General features: G+C 31.7%; 1 protein-coding gene across 9 annotated transcripts in view; it reads left to right on the forward strand.

Moving 5' to 3' along the window:
* The window catches only part of LOC145291375 (histone demethylase UTY-like), a 280,609-nt gene that overhangs the window by 222,215 nt on the left and 37,952 nt on the right, over positions 1-20,442 (forward strand). For 3 of the 9 annotated variants that reach the window (XM_080137155.1, XM_080137157.1, XM_080137160.1), the window contains 4 exons: positions 151-235; positions 14,041-14,155; positions 15,254-15,412; positions 18,657-19,638. In XM_080137155.1, the coding sequence (XP_079993281.1) occupies positions 151-235; positions 14,041-14,155; positions 15,254-15,412; positions 18,657-19,638 (1,341 nt within the window). Of the gene's footprint in view, positions 1-150; positions 236-14,040; positions 14,156-15,251; positions 15,413-18,656; positions 19,639-20,442 lie in introns of all 9 variants that reach the window. The other 6 variants (XM_080137153.1, XM_080137162.1, XM_080137163.1 and 3 more) reach the window with 3 other exon arrangements.

Below are 20,442 nucleotides of genomic sequence, written 5' to 3' on the forward strand. Positions count from 1 at the left end.
AATACAGATCAAATATTATCCTATTTAAACATTTTGGTGGGGAGAGATGAAGAGGGTGGGGATCTCTCATTTTATTTTAAAAGAAAAATTTTTTGTGAAATTAAATTTATAGGAAAACTCTAATGAAATATCTTTTTTCACCTCTTCCAGCTTCAGTAAATCCTAACTTAGCCGCTAAGATTAAGTTTTTGCAGCAACATCTTGTTAATATACCTATTCAGCATTTGCAAAACCGGTAAGTAAAATTGAACTGATTTTATTATGAATTTAAATCATTCAAATATTTATTTTTCTTATATTGATAACGGAGACGAGCCCACCTACTCCTTGAAATAACTTATTTTTATGATTTATAAATCGTTGCCCGAGTGTTTGGAGGTGTGTGCTCGGGTGGGGGTGTTAATCAAAACATAAGAATAAGCGAAGTAAAAAAAAACTAAACTAAAAAGACAAAAAAAGAAAACAGAAAAACGAATGTTAAAAAATCTGAAAAATAAAGCGGGGGGGGGGAACAAAACATAAGAATAAGCGAAGTAAATATTTTTAAATCTATAAATATAAAAGCGAAAATGTATGTATGTTTGTGTGTTTGCTAAAAACTTTTGACAGACACGACGAAAATTCACAAACTCGGTATCATATTGAAGCTCCATCCCTTGCTCGAAAAATTGGCCAAAAACGTTCATTTTTTCACTCCGAAATCAATTTTCGACAGGGTTGGGTGGGGGTGGGGTCAACAAAAATGGTCCTCTCGTGAAAACGACCTGTTCTACGCATGCGTTAGATGACGTCATGACATGATTTACTTTAAATAGTTGAAGAACTGACTAAATTTCATGTACAGCGCGTTGGTTCATTATCTAAACGTTTTGGGTTCGAATCGTGGTGTGAGATGTCTTTTTTTTTTTTCTATTTTTTAAATTTAAATATTAAACCAGTGTTATTTAAGCCATTTTTCACATAACGTTCGTTTTTGTTTTTGTTTTTTTTTTTTTTTACTTCGATTATCCAACCCCGACCACATACCCAAAAACACCCGGGTACCCACCGATTTTTTTTTTTTTTTTTTTTTTAAATTTTAATATTGAAACAGGCTTATTTAAGCCATTTTTCACGTGTTCGTTTGTCTGTTTTCCTTTGTTTTTTCGATTTTTACATTTAACATTGTTCGTTTGCCGTACGTTATTTTTTTTGTTTGTTTTTTTTGTTTTTTTTTCAATGTTTTGATCCCCCCCAGCTTAAGTTTTAACGTTCGTTTTTTACTTAGCTTATAACAAACAAACCTGGTCATTGACCTCATTTGCTTACGTCGTCGTGACGCTCGACGACTTCCGTGCGCGCACCTGTCAATTTGGTTCCTACTTAAATAAATTCAAGCATCTTTCAGTAACTCATTCTGGCTGGCCGATTTTATTTTCAAACTTCGCCTCAGCGCTTCGGGTTCGATCCTACCAACATCCCTTATTTAACACCACCCACACCTCCAAACATCCGGGCAATGGCGTGTACCCCCGCTAGTATTAATTAAAAAGTTAAAACTTAAAAAAATCGAAAGAAAAACACAAAAAAAAACTAACGTAAGGCAAACGAACGATGTTAAATGTAAAAACCGGAAAAACAAAAAAGAAAACAGAAAAACGAACGTTAAAACTTGAAAACCTAAGAATAAGTGAAGTAAAAAAAAAAAAAAAAAAAACACAGAAAAACGAACGTTACGTGAAAAATGGCTTAAATAACACTGCTTCAATATTTAAATTTAAAAAATCGAAAAGAAAAAGAAAATCTCACACCACAATTCGAACCCAAAACGTTTAGATAATAAACCAACGCTCTAACCAACCAAGCTAACACGACGTACATGAAATTTAGTCAGTTCTTCAACTATTTAAACTAAATCAGGTCATGACATCATCTGACGTATGTGTAAAACCGATCTCGTCATGAGAAGACCGTTTATGTTAAATTGTCGATTTCGGTGTGAAAAAATGAACGTTTTTGGCCAATTTTTCGATATTTTTCGGGCGAAGGATGAAGCTTCAATATGATACCAAGTTTGTCAAATTTTTGTTCTGTCTATTGAAAGATTTTAGCGGACACACAGACACATGCATACACACATTTTCGCTTTTATATATATAGACTAGCGGGGCTACCCGGTGTTGCTCGGGACCGTATAAACAATGAAAAAATTGAATTTGGTTTTGTAATATATTTATTATTCTTATGAGAGAGGAATTTTGTATGTTTATGTATCATTTGCTATTTCGAGCAAAAGAATATTTTACCTACATAAGACGGGTATTACACATATGAAATAATTGTATCTTACCTAGGGTAGGTAGTTTACAGCATGTATATGCAAGTACAGGTAACATGCAACACATTTATCTCATCAAATCCCAAGCGATGCCAGGTATTTTGCTAATATATATTCTCACCTATTTCATTCAATCCCGGGCAATGCTGGGTGTTTTATATATCTTAATCAATCTCATGAAATCCAGGGCGACGCAAGGTATTCTGTTAGTATATATTTCAATCAATCTAATTCAATCCAAGGCAACGCCAAGTATTCTGCTAGTATATATTTGCATCTATCTCATTACATCCCAGGTGACCATGTATTCTGCTTGCATACATTTGCATGTATCTCATTGAATCCAGGGTGACTCCTGGTAATCTGTAAGTATATATGTTGACGTATCTCGTTGAATCCCATAATTCTTGGATTGTTACACATTTCCACAATTTAACCCACATTATCGCTCACCTGTCTAAAATAATAACTTTGAGACATTGTCTTGGCTGGTTTTTCATTACAAACACATCATCCAAATAACTCACATTTCATCATTTTTCATAATTTTGGGATATGTTACTAATTTCAACAACCATGTCACATGATTTAACTTACATTATCTCCTCCACTCTTACTAAAATAAAAACATTGCTACATAGGCTATGGTATGTTACTAATTTCTGCTATCATTTTTCATGAGTAAATCCACATTATCGCCCCCTTCTATCACTAAAATAATAACTTTTAGACATTGTATGGCTGGTTATTTCATTACAAACCCACCAACAAAGTAACTCACATTATTATGATTTCACCCACATAATCCCCTCTCCTAGCTAAAATAATAACTCTGAGACGTTGTCTCTGGTTATTTCATGATAAACACACCAATCAAATAACTCATATTTCATCATTTTTCATAATTCTTAGATATGTTACTAATTTTGACGATCGTTTTATTTTATTTAACCCACATAATCCTCTCTCCTTTTGCTAAACTATAACTTTGATACATTGTCTTGCTTGTTATTTCATTATAAACACATCAATCAAATAACTCACATTTTATAATTTTTCATAATTCTTGGATATGTTACTAATTTCAACAATCATTTTTAATTATATAACCCACATAATCGACCCACTCTTACTAAAATATTAACTTCAAGACTATATCTGGGCTATTCATTTCATTATAAACACATCAATCCAATAACTTACATTTAATCACTTTTCATAATTCTTGGATATGTTACTAATTTCGACAATCGTTTTTTATAATTTAACCCACATAATATCATTTCCTTTTGCTAAAATAATTACTTTGTGAGATTGTCTGACTGGTTATTTCATTACAAACACATTAATCAATTACCTCACATTTTATCATATTTCATAATTCTTGGATATGTTACTAATTTTGACAATCATTTTTCATGATTTAACCCACATAATCCCTTTTCCTCTTACTAAAATAATAATTTAGAGATATTATCTGGCTAGTTATTTTATTACAAACACACCAATCAAATAACTCACATTTCATCATTTTTCATAATTCCTGGATATGTTACTAATTTCAACAGTCATTTTTCATGATTAACCCCACATAATTTACCCCGTCCTTCTAAAGTCTGAGGCTTTTTCTCGGCTGTTTATTTCATTATAAAAACAGAAATAAAATAACTTACGTGTCATAATTTTTCATAATTCTTGGATATATTACTTATTTCGACAATCATGTTTCATGAGTTACCTAACATTATCGCCCACCTCTTACGAAAATAATACATTTGAGAAATTGTCTGAGCTGTCTATTCAATTACAAACACAGTAATAAAATTAATCACATGTCATCATTTTGCATAATTCTTGGATATTTTACCAATTTCGATAATCATTTTTCTTGATTTAACACTAATTATAGCCCCGTTCTTACTAAAATGATAACTTTAATATATCATCTTGGCTTTCTATTTTATTAAGAACACACCAAACAAATAACTCAAATTTACTAATTTTTAATAATTCTTGGATATGTTACTAATTTTTACGATCATTTTTATCATGTAACCCACATAATTAACTCACTCTTACTAAAATAACTTTCAGACTATATATGGACTGTTTATTTCATTATAAACACATATAGCTTACATTTAATCACTTTTCATATTTCTTGGATATGTTGTTAAATTCGACAATCATTTTTTCATGATTTAACCCACATAATCCCCTTCCTCTTACTAAAATAATAACTTTGAGACGTTGTCTGGCTGGGTTTTTTTTTTTTTTATACATTGCTAAAATACTAACTTTCAGACAATATCTGGGCTGTTTATTTCATTACAAACACACCAATCAAATAACTCACAGTTCATCATTTTTCATAATTCTTGCAATTCTTGGATATGTTACTTATTTGGACAATAATTTTTCATGATTTTATGACATAATCGCTACATCTTCCTATATAGGGTATTCTATTATCACAAATATCCACCTATCTTATCCGATCCCAGGTATTCTCCTAGGAAACAAACCACCTATCTCATCCAATCCCAACAATGTCGGGTATTTTGCTAGTACATATATCCACCTGTCTTATCCAATCACCGGCAACGGTTGGTATTCTGCTAGCACAAATATCCAGCTATGAAGCCACATAAAAGAGAGTTCACTGGCATAATATTACAATGATTGCATATTAATCTAATGGTATTCGACAATAAAGCTACATCCAAGGGAGGTCACTTGCATATTATAACAATGATTGTATATTATTCTAATGGTATTCGACAATGAAGCTACATCCAAGGGAGGTTACTTACAGAATCTAATGGTAGTCGACAATGAAGTTACATTCAGGGCAGCTCACTCACATTTTATAACAATGATTGTATATTTATGTAATGATATTCGACAATGAAGCTACATCCAAGGGAGGTCACTTGCATATTATAGTAATGGTATTCGACAACGAAGCTACATCCAAGGGAGATCACTTGCATATTATAACAATGATTGTATATTATTCTAATGGTATGTGACAATGAAGCTACATAAAAGAGAGGTCACTTAAATATTATAACAATGATTCTATATTATTCTAATGGTATTAGATAATGAAGCTACATCCAAGGGAGGACACTTATATAATATAACAATGATTTTATATTAATCTAATGGTATTTGACAATGAAGCTAAACCCAAGGGAGGTCACTTGCATATTATGACAATAATTGTATACTTTTCTAATCGTTGTTCATGATTTAACCTACATAATCCCCTCTCCTCTTGCTAAAATAAAAACTTTGAGACATTGATACTGGTTATTTCATTATAAAAACACCAATCAAATAACTCATATTTTATCATTTTTCATAATTCTTGGATAGTTACTAATTTCGACAATCATTTTCAATGATTTAACAAACATAATCGCCCCTCTCTTACTAAAATAACAACCATGTGACATTGTCTAGGGTGTCTATTTCATTACAAATTTGCACATCAAATAACTAACATTTCATAATTTTTCATAATTCTTTGATATGTTACTAATTTGGACAATCATGTTTCATGAGTTAACCCACATAATCCCCTTCCTCTTACTAAATTAATACATTTGAGACATTGTCTGTGCTGGTAATTTCATTACAAACACACCAATCACATAACTCACATTTCATACTTTTTCACTTTTCTTGGATATGTTACTAATTTCTACAATCATTTTTAATGATGTAACCCACATAATCGACCCCCTCTTAATAAAATATTAACTTTAAGACTATATCTGGGCTGTTCATTTCATTATAAAAACACCAATCAATAACTTACATTTAATCACTTTTCATAATTCTTGGATATGTTACTAATTTCGACAATCGTTTTTCATAATTTAACCCACATAATATACTTTCTTTTGCTAAAGTAACTATTTGTGACATAGTCTGGCGTATTATTTCATTATAAACACACCAACAAATAACTCGCATTTCATTTTTCATGATTCTTGGATATGTTACTAATCTGGAAAATAATTTTTCATGATTTTACGACATAATCGCACCATCTTCCTATATGGGGTATTCTGTTAGCACAAATATCCACCCATCTGATCTGATCCCAGGTATTCTCCTAGGAAACATCCCACTCATGTCATCCAATCCCAGGCAATGTCAGGTATTTTGCTAGTACATATATCCACCTTTCTTATACAATCCCCGGCAACGCTGGGTATTATACTGGTACAAATATCCAGCTATGAAGCCATATCCAAGAGCGTTCACTGGCATAATATTACATTGATTGCACATTAATCTAATGGTATTCGACAATGAAGCTACATCTAAGGGAGGTCACTTGCATATTATAACAATGATTGTATATTAATCTAATTGTATTCGAAAATGAAAATTCATCCAAGTGAGGCCACTTGCGTAATCTAATTGTAGTCGACAATGAAGTTACATCAAAGGGAGGTCACTCGCATGTTATAACAATGATTGTATATTATTTTAAATGAAGCTACATCCAAGGGAGGTAACTTGCATACTATAACAATGATTGTATATTATTCTAATGGTATTTGACAACAAGGCTACATTCAAGGGAGGTCACTTGCATATTATGACAATGATTGTATATCAATCAAATGCTATTCGACAATAAAGCTACATCCAAGGGAGGTCACTTGCATATTATGACAATAATTGTATATTAATATAATGGAATTCTAGAATGTAGCTACACTCAATGGTCACTTACATATTATGACAATAATTGTATATTAATATAACGGAATTCTAGAATGAAGCTACACTCAATGGAGGTCACTTACATATGACAACAATTGCATATTAATCTAATGGTATTTGACAATGAAGCTACACCCTAGGGAGGTCACTTGCATATTGTAACGATGATTGTATATTAATATAATGGAATTCTACAATGAAGCTACACTCAAGGGAGGTCACTTGCATATTATAACAATGATTGTATATTAATCTAATGGAATCTAATAATGAAGCTACATCCAAGGGAGGTCACTTGCATATTGTAACATATATACTGCGCAAGCACCTTCTAAATTTTTCAAATTGGACCTATAATGCACAAGTACCTTCAAAATTTTCACATCAAACCTATACTGCACAAGCACCTTCAAAATTGTCAAATGGGACCTATACTGCACAAGAACCTTCAAAAGTGTCAAATCGGCCTATATCCACAAGTACCTTCAAAATTTTTCAAATTGGACCTACTGCACAAGCACTTTCAAAATTGTCGAATCGGACCTATACTTCACCTATATCATACAATCCCAGGCGACACTTGGTATTCTGCTAGTACACATCCACCTATGTCATACAATCCTGGGCGATGCCGGTTGTTCTTCTAGTGCATACACCTACTTTATCCAATCCTGGGCTATGCCGGGTATTTTGCTAGTACAGATATCCACCTATGTAATCCATCCCGGGCAACGCTGGGCATTTGGCTAGTACATATATCAACCAATTTTTTCCAATCCCAGGCCTCGCCGAGTATTCTTCTAATCCCAGACCATGCCGGGTAATCAGCTAGTATATATGTCGTGCTAGTGCTATGTCATACTATTACAGGCGACGCTGGGTATTTTGCTCCTACATATGCACCAATTCTATCGTTTGGCTAAGATCAAAGTGTAGTATCTGTTCCGGCAGATACTGCAAGCAAACACCATACGTGGGGGAAACCCCACATATAAGACCTTGTCAATGTAGGGGCAACCCTTCATACTAATTGTCACTATCTAGCTCCCCTACTCCCCGGGGAGTTGGTCCCCATTTCCCCTCTACTCCTCACATTAAAAATCGGCCTTGTTCCTAATTTGCTTGGTGGGAGAGCAAATAAATAAATACCAAAGTATAGTATCTGTTCTTAGAAATAAAGCGGTTTCATCTTTCGCCCCCTCCTCCCACTAACTCATAATATGCCCCTCACCTTCCTCAAAAATATATTATATGCATTTTTTTTTTTTTACTTAGTCTTTTGGCTAAGATCAAAGTGTAGTATCTGTTCTTAGAATTAAAGCGGTTTCATCGTTCTCTTCCCACCCCCACTAAGAAAATAAGGAGAGAAACGTCAATCGAAAATAAGGATGGCCTTCTGTGATTTTTGGAATATGACATCTAAATATAAATTATGCATCTTTTTTTAATAGGAGATAATGCTCGGCAGAAAATTAAGCTGTATAAGACGGTTACTTGGTCTTTTGGCTAAGATCAAAGTGTAGTATCTGTTCTTTGAATTCAAGTGGTCTCATCTTTCGCCCCAACCCCCACTAAGAAAACTCGAAAATAAGGAGGATTTATATCGCCAAATCCATTAACTCTCATTTCGTATTATATTAAAATAGGTTGATTAACTCATAATATGCCTCCCACTTCCTGCCTCTCAATAGAATTAGGTCGTAGTGTTACTAATATAAAAAAGAAAATGGCCGCTTTTTTTTTTTTGTTTTGTTTTGTTGTGCAAACAGGCGTCGATCGTCTCAAGCCAAATATTTTTAAGCGTGATTTTTTTTTATTTACTTATCATCTCTCTCTATCTGTCTGTCTCTCTCTCTTTTTGTATGTGTCTCTCTCTCTCTCTCACTTCGTCTTCCTTACTCTAAAGAGTGTTACTAAAAAGGAAAATGGCGTCTCGCTTTGTTTTGTTTTTTTGTAAAAACATCGATCGTTAATATTTTTTGTAAGCGTATTTTTTTTTTTTTTTTTTTACTTCACATTTTTAGCTTGTTATTTTTCGTTTAACTATCGTATCTAACTATTTTTAAAGTGCTAATAGCTTTGGTAACGTTTTCCTAACATTAAATTTTTGTATTTTAATGTGTATGATGTCTTTTTTACCGATAGCAAAAGTCTCTAATGTTTTCATATACATATCGCCATTACAGCTTGCTTACATCAGGGTCACGTGACATTACTCAGCGTTTATTAAATTATGTATAAATATCATTAAAATGTCACATTTTTTGGTCCCCCCCCCTCGCAGAAAATCGATCAGCTGACCCACTTCTCATGGTTCTTTTGGGCAATTTTTTTATATTTGTCGTCCGGAGGGTGGGGCTTTCATATGAAACCAAGTTTGTGAATTTTTCTTGTGTCTGTTGAAAGTTTTTAGCAGACATACATACATACATACATTTTCGCTTTTATATATATAGATTAAAATTATTTTTTAACAAAGAAAAAAAAAAGTGTTAGAAGCTGTGAATGTGATTATTGTAGAAATTTTTCTCTTATATTTCTTGTATTGGTAGGAAAAAATAAACCAGAATGCTAAATCATAAAGCAAGAGTAAAGTATATATAAAGATGAGAGCAAAAGTTTTTTCTTGACTACATTAACATGAAAACATAAAAAAATGTGATCAAATTCTAATGTCGCAACACTGTATTTTAAAATACTGTATATATAGTAAACTGCAAATGCCCACAAACATCTTTCAGTCTTAATTTACATATTGATTCTATAAATGGATATTCTCCAATTTTACAGTTGTAATTTTGTACTGTCATATTTTCTCATATACAATATTTTCATTGATAGTAAAATGTTAGATGCTGAGACCAGATACTACATTTTGAATTTATTTACAGACAATATTTTAAAATAATTTACATTTAAAACAAATCAAGTACAAGCCGATCAAAAGATATGGATCAAATGTGTGTCGTTGGTCATCCTTAAAGTTTTAACTAGAATCATCTCAACGATACCACATTTACACTAGGGACCGTCTATTCAAGATAACCTCAAATTATTTGAAACTGTATTTTTCATAAATACATTTATATTCAAAGATTTCATTGGAATGAAACAAGATGGGGACAAAAAAAAAAATTTCTAGTAAAATCTTTCCAACTTTTTTTAAATAATAAACTGCTCACTATTTTCTAGTTTATTCAAAACTAAAAACAAGCAGGTCAATCTCTTAATAGAAGTGTGATCTAAGTAGGTGAAAAACGGGGTGGGGTTGAGCATTATGGTCCAATAAGCTAGAAAATGTGTTTTACTATTAACTTTATTCACTGAAACTGCAAAAAAAAAAAAAAGAAAAAAAGAAATTTAAGTCTTTAGCATGTCAAAACTTATGATAATTTAAATATTGGAACACTTAGTTGTTTATGGCCCATCAAAATAAGCTGTTATCTTGATCTCTGAAAAGTACCCTTATACTTAGATGAACCAACTATTGTGATGAAAATGATGGGATAATGTCAATTAATATTATTTTTTACTTATTTGTTAATGAAATGACCTTTTAGTCACAAAACAAAAATTTCGAAATTTGATCCCAAAGTCCAAAATAGTAAAACTTTTAAATTTTAGCAATTTCTCTGCAAAATCAGACCAATTTTTTTTTTGTTTTGTTTTAGTCCTCAATTATTTTTAAAACCACTACTATTTACACACTAAAACATGTTTTGAAAAATTTAGGCTTAACCCATTTTGGATATGTCTAGTTCATTGTGTGACTTTTAGTGGTTTAAATCTTATTTCATGACAAAAATTTGTTCTTCCAGACGACTTTTTGTCAAATTGAGCAATTTCTTGCTATCCAGCAATTGATATATCACATCCAACTTGAATGGATCAGCATTTGAATGTTCCAATATGATGATTTCTATGGACATTTTTAGAAGACATTTTGAATGTCAATATCACTTATTGAAATTGCAATATTACAGGAATTTTTCAACATTTTTTTAAAGAAAAACTTAAAATTATTTCAAATTGTCAGTAAAAATTTGCAAATATTAATTACAACCTTAGGAAGCTATGCAAATGTAAAAAAGAGTTTATCTTGAAAACATATGTTGTCCATAATTAGATCTAACATAACTGAAAACCAGTGTGAGTAAGATTTCTCAGTTGAATCCATTGGGGATTTGCTCTGTAGTCGTAGATTCCAGAATGTCTTTTGAGAAATTCCCAAAGTTATGTTTGGAGATTTCCCTATTCCATTATAAAATTCAGTAGGTATTTTCTTCAGATTGCTATCAAGATTGCATCAAGCATGACAAACACTGAAATCGTTCTCATTTCTGAACGCTAGATTTTCGAAACTATTATTGCTTAGGCAAATCTTTGTAGCAAAACTAAAAAATCCTGAGTATGTAAAATGTCTGGATCAATCCATCAAGAACCATAGTCTCCAAGATGACAAGGAAATTGGAGACATCTTCAAAACTTCATGGGCATGTTTCTATTGGTAGAACAACACACGATTATCTTATGACATTCTTCAACAGGTTTTTAAAGAAACCAAAGAAATGGAAAAAAGCAACAGACCATCTGAAATATCTAAAGAACCAATGATGAAACAAAGGAAAAGTTTCTATTGCTTTAAGTGAAAGGATGCAGAAGGAAAGAACTGAATCCCTTCTTCACTATATAGAAGAGTTTGTTGCCCAAGAATAGCTTGAACTATCAGCAATTCAGTTGCTTGTGTACCTCATCTATCCCATGATTATTCAATCCCAGAAACAGATCCTTAGAGTTGGATACAATATCTTTGCTTCATCAGTTAAGGACACCCGCTCCTTTAAAGTTGATGAAGCAATTTCACTGATGCACTCAATAATTCTGAGCATGGGACAGATAAGATGAGGTACATAATGACTGCAAAAGGTTATATAATTTCCCATTAGCAATGAATTACTGGAAGAACAACAAAAAAAAGTTCAGGCCTGTGATCTCCCCAGTGCTTGATGACAGGAATGCATGTCCAATACAATGAGTTGATAAAAATGACAATCAAATCAGTTATCACTTCAAATCCTGAGAAAGTTTTGAAGGAAAAAGATGATGTTTAAGGAAAGGTGATAGTGCTGGTCAACAAGTCTTGTGAAATTCTACAAGTATGCTTGATACAAAAGAATGCTTTAATACAGCATCAATCCACTTAAAGTACAGCCACTGTTCCTCTTAGAGAAAGAGACTGCAGACCTTCTTAGTATGGTTATTCTCACCACAGATGAAGCTCACACCAATTTATCATCAGGAGTATGTGTCATTGTTAATGTCCAAGTGATCATATACAACACTTGGAAGGATCTGAAATTTAATAAGCATATTTCAGGTTTGGAAGGTGCCAATTGTATTTTTTGCAAGACTAAACAAACAGATTGCACAGACTGAAAGTCGAAGAGGGCTTTCCTATTGTTCTGGATCAACTGCCACGTCAGAAAGTATTGATTTGTTGAGGAGTCATACCAGACACCCAACGTCATTCAGAATGATAATAATCCTAATAGGGGCGAGAGATCTTTCCAAGTGTGAACCATGCAGTTTGAAGAGCTCATGCCTTTCGCATTCAAATTAGCCAAGCACAGTCATGGACTTGCATTAAACAGTGTCGCATCGGGTTCTGTTGGGAAAAGCATGTTGACGCTGTGTATTATGCTTAATATGGCTAATTCTCTGGTATCCTGATGGCTATGTACAATGCTGGTGAAAAGTTAGTTTTAGTAGGTTTTTCTAATGAGGGGTGGACAAAAATTGGGATCCTTTGTTTGCATTCTGGTGAAAGTTCATCTAAGAGACAAGTTCATATCGACAGACAGGGGTTACTCTTGGAAATGTCCATCCTCAATTTTAAGGAAGAGTTTTTCTTTAGTTTCTTTTCATGAAAAGAAATTATGGATTGGCTCCTTTTCATTCCCAGCTCAACTTGTTAGGTTCAGTGTATTTAGTTTGCACGCAATGATATTGCCCTCCACTCAATCAAGCAAAAAGATACAAACAGATGGTGCATACATGTATGTAGCTAAAATACTTTTTTTCAATAAATATTAATATTTTGTTTTGTTCTTTTTTTATAAATACATACACAAGTGTTTATGAGTGTGCTGTGTAGTTTGTACACAATAATATCCCCTCTCAACTTCGCAAAAATATGCAAACAGTGCGTTTATGATATGGGAATCTGATTTCATGAAGTGACCATCCAATAGTTTGGAGATCTGAGAAAAGATATGCATCAGACATCACCAAGGGATGTTTATGTTCATTTCTGTCCGGTGATGAAGTTGTACAATTCCTCAACTAACCCAGATATTGAATGATCACTTCATGAGAACTGACTTCCATATGATAAATTTGTAAACTAGATACACTGAACCCAATAAATAAATATATATATTACACACACACACACATAAATTTATTAATCATTTGAGAAATTGTGTCATATATAGTTAATATCTGGCAAAACAAACATCAATTTCAAGTTTAATGGTAAAAATGTGATTCTTTGAAATCACTTGTTCTATGATTTTTGTTTACAAATTGGAATATTCTTTTAATGTTTCTAATTGAAATTGTAACAATGAAAATTTTGTTGACCACTTGACTGACATAGCTTCTTATAATGATGCTTATGTGCATCTCAAAACTTCTGATATATTTCCAAAAGGCTAATTCTTAGGAATCAAAGTATTAGTTTTAAAAGAACTGGGAGCAAGTTTAAATATTTTGTAAATTAAAATTTGTGTAAATACAATAAATTTGATAGTTTAGTGACTGAGCTTTAAATAAGTAATATGTGCTTATCTTTGCAAAGTTGATATTTCAAGTTTGAAAATATTTTTCTTCACAAATTAAAAAAAAACAAAAAAATCAAATGTTTTGTATGGCTTACTTTCATATTTTATCATGAATATTTTCCTATTTACTTTCAGGCCTAAGGCATTGCCTAGTTTAGAAGAGGCTTGGAGTTTGCCCATTCCTGCTGAACTTATTTCTCGTCAAGCTGCCAACTCTGCTGCCAATCAGCAGCAGCAGCAGCAGCAGCAGGTTTGTACAACATTTTGTTTCTGTTGCCCTCTCTTCCTCCCTCTCATATTAACTATAATTGTTTTGTTTTCTAACAATTGGATACAATATAAATTTTGAAAATAATTATCTTTTAAAAAAGAACTGAATTCATAGACATAATTTCTTCATTAATAGAAATAAGATTAAGTTACAAAATTTTGGGTTCTTATTTATAATACAATCCAATTAAAAAAAATGAAAAGGCAAAAATACAGACGAATCTATATGATGTATGTACTCGCCACGAAACAAAGATATCATACTCCAAACATCAAATTGATAAAGTTTGTTTCTTTTTAACTAAAAACGATCAAAATTTACAAATTTTAGCGATTAATGAATTGCTTAATTATCTTGACTATAAACTCTCTAGTCGAATTGAGTTGTTGCCCTTGAATTTGAAAATATTCTAAAACAACATAGTGGTTCCCAACTTGCTCGTTATAAAATTTGATTTTTAAAAAAAAACTATTTGACCAATTCATAAGATTTTTGGAATATATCTGTTTCGTGACAGGTACATACATTATAAAAAATTTGTCTTTTTAGAACAAAGTTTTTTAATTTAGACCTTTACAACTACTCTCTTATAGAAGTTGGTGAATGTGGTTAATTGGTGGGAATTTATTTCACAGCAATTTAATGAAACTTTTATTTATCAAGCAGATATGATTATGCTATGCTTACAAAATGGCCTTATTATTTTTTTGCTGACATGCGTCTCACGAATGATCAGGTTAGATCAAAGTTATTAAAAAAGAATGATTCCATGAAAAAAAAAAAAAAATTTAGAAATTGTACACATTGTGTAGATTCAAATATATTCGTAAATGAAAAGTGATCGACTTGAATTTTTTTTTTTTTTTTAACTAAAATATTTAATCACACAAAAATAAATTCAGTATTTCTTGAATTTTTATTGATATACAGTTCTATTTGATTTTTTTTGCTTTCTCCTTCTATTCTTATCAAATTTTAATTAGCATTTTCAATAAAAATCTTTTTTTTTTTTGTATAAGGAATAGTTTTTCAATTTGAGTTTGACTAAAACCTCAAATTTGTTACTTTTTGTCTTAGCAGCAGCCGCCGCATCAAGTGTCTGACCACACAACACAGCCTCCGAACACTGTGTTGATAACTTCCCAAACGGATACTGCCATGGACATTGATCCGAATTCATCTGCTGCCCAACCTAAAAAGAAAAAGACTGCTCTCTCACCTGCCTCTAGAAAACGGGTAAATTCACTTTTCTTAGTTTCAATTTTAAAGATTTTGTCTACAAAACCAATTGTTTAAAGTGATCCATTATTCTACCTAGTCACTGTTCATTTTTCATTTAAACTTGATAAATTCTTTTTAATTTTCTGCTGCAGTTGAATAATTAAAAAGAATAAAATAAAAAGTTTGATTTCAACTTTTAGGTTTCTGTTTTTAAAAGTATTAGTATGAAACACAAAACAAACCAAAAAATCACTATTGTGATTTCTTAATAACTCCAAGGTCCATGTTTAAAATCAGACAAATTTCAAGAAAATCATATGAAGAAATAATTTTCAATCCATTTTATTTTTTTTCAATTCTTGTTTTTATTAAAATGTTTTATTTCAATTTTAACAATCTTAATTGTTAACACTTGATGAAAAAGAACAAACTCTTGAAACTTTTATGAATTAGCAAATTATTTTTGCCATTAAAAATATTTCTCTAAATTGTGAAAGTTGTAAAAATGTTTTTTTTTATCATAAATATGTGTTACATAAGAGTAATTGAAGAAAAAAACAAAACGTTACCATTTTTTAACCATTATGTTGTTGCATCCAGTATCATTGACAAAATCTGGTTTTTATTCTATTTTAAACTGCATGTGAGTTATATTTTCATTTATTAAAACTATTGGCAGTATTTTCAGCAAAATGATACTTATTAATGGTTGTTTAAATAAATAATTTCAGTAATATAATGAACACCATAACTATATGAAGAAAAGAAAGCCACTTTCTCAAAGTTGGATTGCATTTGACAAATCAATATTTAATTCTAACTAACCAGAAATTCTTAAAATTTTCAGTCTGTTCTTTACATAATGATTACATATTCTATATTTCAATAAAAATGTTGTTTGTTATAAATGAAAAATTCAAAACTGTCTGGAATCACTTGCTACATAGTTATATCTTTTTACTTCATTTACATGATGACATTCAAACAATTATATGCAAGTTTATTCAGTTTCCTTGCTATTCTCTGTTGCAATTAATGTTTGTGGATTGTAAATAGTTACAAATGATGGATACAAAATTGTTTGGGTGTAAATTCATCTTTCAACCTGAATTTTATGTGAAATAAAAACATAGACGAGAAATAAATTATGGCTCTGAAAAGATGAATTAATATATTTGAATTGAATTTTTCATATTTAATTACAATTAAAAAAAAACTATTAAAAGGTGATTTTTTTTTTTATCATACAAAATAATAAAACTAAGAATGTGGTGGTGGTGGGGCAAAGTAGTAGAAAGGGTTCTTTGTTTTTATAATTATTATTAATAAAATTCTGAGACCACTTGTGTGTGCTTCTTGCATCTACATGATTGTATTTTGTTTTTCTTAAATACTTTTAATTTGTTATTTATTAAAATCAACGATTTATAATATAAAATGAAATTGAAAAAAATGGTCAGTTTCTTTATAAAAGAAAGCCATTTTAATATTTCAAACTAATTTCCTCATAATAGCAAAAAAAGTGCATTATAAATTAGAGCTAATATGGAGTATTTTACAAACAGAAAATATAATGTATAGTCTTTTAAATAAAATACTTATCTCTATGTATGTATATGTTAGGTATGTGTATCTTATGTATTTGTATGTACAAGATTTATTCCTAAACTAATTAACAGAACATTATGAATTTTGGAACATAACTGCTGGTACAAAAGTGGGTAATGTGGGCTGTATTTAGTTTCATGCAAAGAGAAATGAAAACCTTCATGAAAACTGGATACATCTAACTTTTGTGAAATTTTGATAAGTACAAGACTTTGATTAATAAATATTAACCAAAACTTCATTTTTGAGTATTTTAAAATGCTTTTAGGGGCCATAAACTCCAATTTGAAATTGATGTGCATGTGTTTATATATACAGGGTGACCCCCCAAAAAAACAAAGGCTAAATGGAGGCCATCTAGAACATATGCTGTATAATGGAGAAAAAAACGCCAAAGACCCTAGTGTTTTGATGTGATGTTTTGAATATAATAAACTAGTTATGATCAAAGTTTCATTTCATTCGGACAAAACACTAAGAAACAGGGCTTAATTGGAGTTTGGGCCCGTTTTTTGGGGGGGAGGGGGTCACCCTGTGTGTGTGTGTGCGTGTGTGTATATATATATATATATATGCACGCACGCACACACACACACGCACACAAGTAACCTTGTCTACTTGTGAAACAGTGTCTACCAAACTGTCAATTTTTGGTCTATAGGCTTGAAACTTGATATTTAAAGAATTCAGACCTGTGGAACAAATTTGATTTGGTTTTTAGCTGGTAAAAACAGCTGTAAGAGGTCAAAATTAAAACTTATCTAGCATAAGTCAACACAGTGCTTCTCTCTGCATCTGTAAATATACATTTATGTTAATGTTGGCATTTTGATGTCCATCTGTTGGTGGTTCAGATGGTAATAACACTGTAGCACTAGATGTTTTTAATTCTAGCTAATGGCACTGAAGTAATTTTATTTTTTTATGTTTTGAAGATGATGCAAAATTTTGGCTTTTCAATAACCAATAGAGAATTGACTTTATTATAATTAATACAAAATTTTCATAAATTAAAATATATTTAAGCATATTATACAACCGGACAATGCTGGGCAGCCTGCTAGTATTTGTATTCGTGTGTGTAAGAGAGAGCGCGCGACAAACTTGTGATATTAATATAACTACTATTAAGATACATTGTCCCATTGAGGCAAAATATCTGTAATACTGCTCTAAGACAATCTTTATTTTCATTGTTCTATTGAATTGAACTTATTTTTTTTCCATTCACAGACAATAAAAACACTTGCAAATAATTTAATATAAAAGTTTTATTAACTGATCCAAAATGCTTCAAAGAAAATTATTCTTATAGACATCAACATTGTTAGAATTACAGTTAAATCATATTGACACCCCAGTTGCCATCAGATCATTTGCCTTAAGCAACATTGCACTTGACTAGTACTCAGATGAGTGACCATTTGGGAATAAGAGTTAATCTAAGCAAACACTCAATCTAGATGTATAAATTTTGCTTTGAGTAAATTTCGACAGACTACTGTCCTGTCATATGAAAGGGTGGACCATCTTTTCCGCTTAACATTATAAAACCAATGTTAAACTGAAAAGAAATTAAAAAAAAAAATCTTTTTCAAATGTATCTTTTATGTCTTTCCAAGTGTTTATTCCTTTTCTTTTCCTTCTGTAGAATGGCGCAGGTGATGGATTTTCTGTTCAAAGACAACCCCCATTTCCTGCAAACACTGCCACTAGTAGTTCTCAGCCTTTTACTCTGGGGAACACCAATCTGAACACTGCCAAGGATGCAACTGCCAATTTGTTCAAGTGTCCCATCCCCGTCAGCAATGGAACTTCTACTGCCATGATCTCTAGCAGTGGTGGAGGTAATGGACAGCTATCTCCAACCCAACAACAGCAGCAGATTGGAATGGTTCCAGGCGGACTTTCTCAATCCCAGCTACCTCATCCCCGGAACATTCCATTGTCATCATCGAACACTCAGGGTACCATCACAAAACCTGGTTCATCAATGTCACCAACTTCAGTCTCGCCAAATAGTTTGGGTTTTGCGAGTGGAACGCAACCGATTGGGGGAAATATAACAGCATCAGGCAACATCTCATCTTCATCTTCACAGATCTCTGAGCGCACGGCAAACAAAGACTGTGTTAGCACTGGACAAAATGTTAGCGATCAAGAGTTGGCAGCACTGCTTCAGACCTCGATAACAGATGATCTGTTAGCACATATCACACAAGGAAGCAAGAGCAGGCAAAGCCATGACAAATCCAACCCCACAGAAGGTTCATCATCAAAACAGCAAAGCATTTATGTAAATATGCCTTCCACGACTGAAGCGATTAGCAATGCTGCTGGTGGAAACCCTGCCATTTCTTCCAATAGCATATCCACTCTGCCACATTCCAGATCTCAGGTTCATCTCACACATGGAGGCAGGACTAAAAATCCCAGCATGACGACGACAGCGGGATCACAAAATACAGATACAAATAATACACAAGAAATTAATACTACTAAAAGTGAACCAATTGTTAATCTAAAGACTGAATCCCGATTGTTGTGCCGTTATCTAAATCCTCCGAAATCTGCCTTAAAATTATCAATACACATGTCAGCAAGAGAGATCTTAGATGCTTGCAAAGGCTTAGGTAAGTAATCAATTTTTTTTTTTTTTTTTTAATCTCTCGTTTCTGTCACTGGTAAATTTATTTTGTCTAAGAGTAAAAAAGTAATTACTGTATACTTTGCAATTAGCTGTTGTGATATGTATATTTAAAGCTTAAACTTTTAATATTTAAATTTGTCAGATGAGATGTTGCTCTAGATAAAATGGCAACAAAAACAAATCTGTCTTTTTTATTCTTTTCCATTCAAGTGTTCTATTCCATTTTTCCTTTCATATTAGTTTGGAGATATGCTGAATAGAATTACAATGCATTTTCCTGTTATTTTATTTTGAACTGCCGTATTTCACAGGTTTGAATATAAGCAATAAAATCTTTGCTTTAAATTTTTTTTACAAAATTATTTTTTTGCAATTAGGTACTAATTTTTTTAACAGACACAATATTTGTAAATTTGTAATGTTAAAGCTGAGTTAACATTTGTTTCCCCTACAACTTTTTTTTTTTTTTTTTTTAATGGCATAAAGTACATGCTAAGATATCTCTTGGTTTTAAGATTGAGTTATGTTTGAAAACAATCCATTTTAATTGTTCTAATTAGCTGTAATTTGTCACTAACTCTCTCCTTTCTACCTCTGTTTTCGGAGGTATTTAACTTACCAGATAAGCTGTGATCTTATGCTATTATGATTGGTTGCTCTGTGCTGTGCCGACTAAATTAACTGACTGAAGACTAAGATTCATCTAACTTTAAAGATGATGCAAAATTATTTGTAAACTAGGGTAATTCTTTAGCAACATCAAAATAAAACTTGGACAATATTCATG

Source organism: Euprymna scolopes, chromosome 12 (genome assembly GCF_053919585.1).
Source record: "Euprymna scolopes isolate OS-2025 chromosome 12, ASM5391958v1, whole genome shotgun sequence".
Classification (NCBI taxonomy): Eukaryota; Metazoa; Mollusca; class Cephalopoda; order Sepiida; family Sepiolidae; genus Euprymna; species Euprymna scolopes.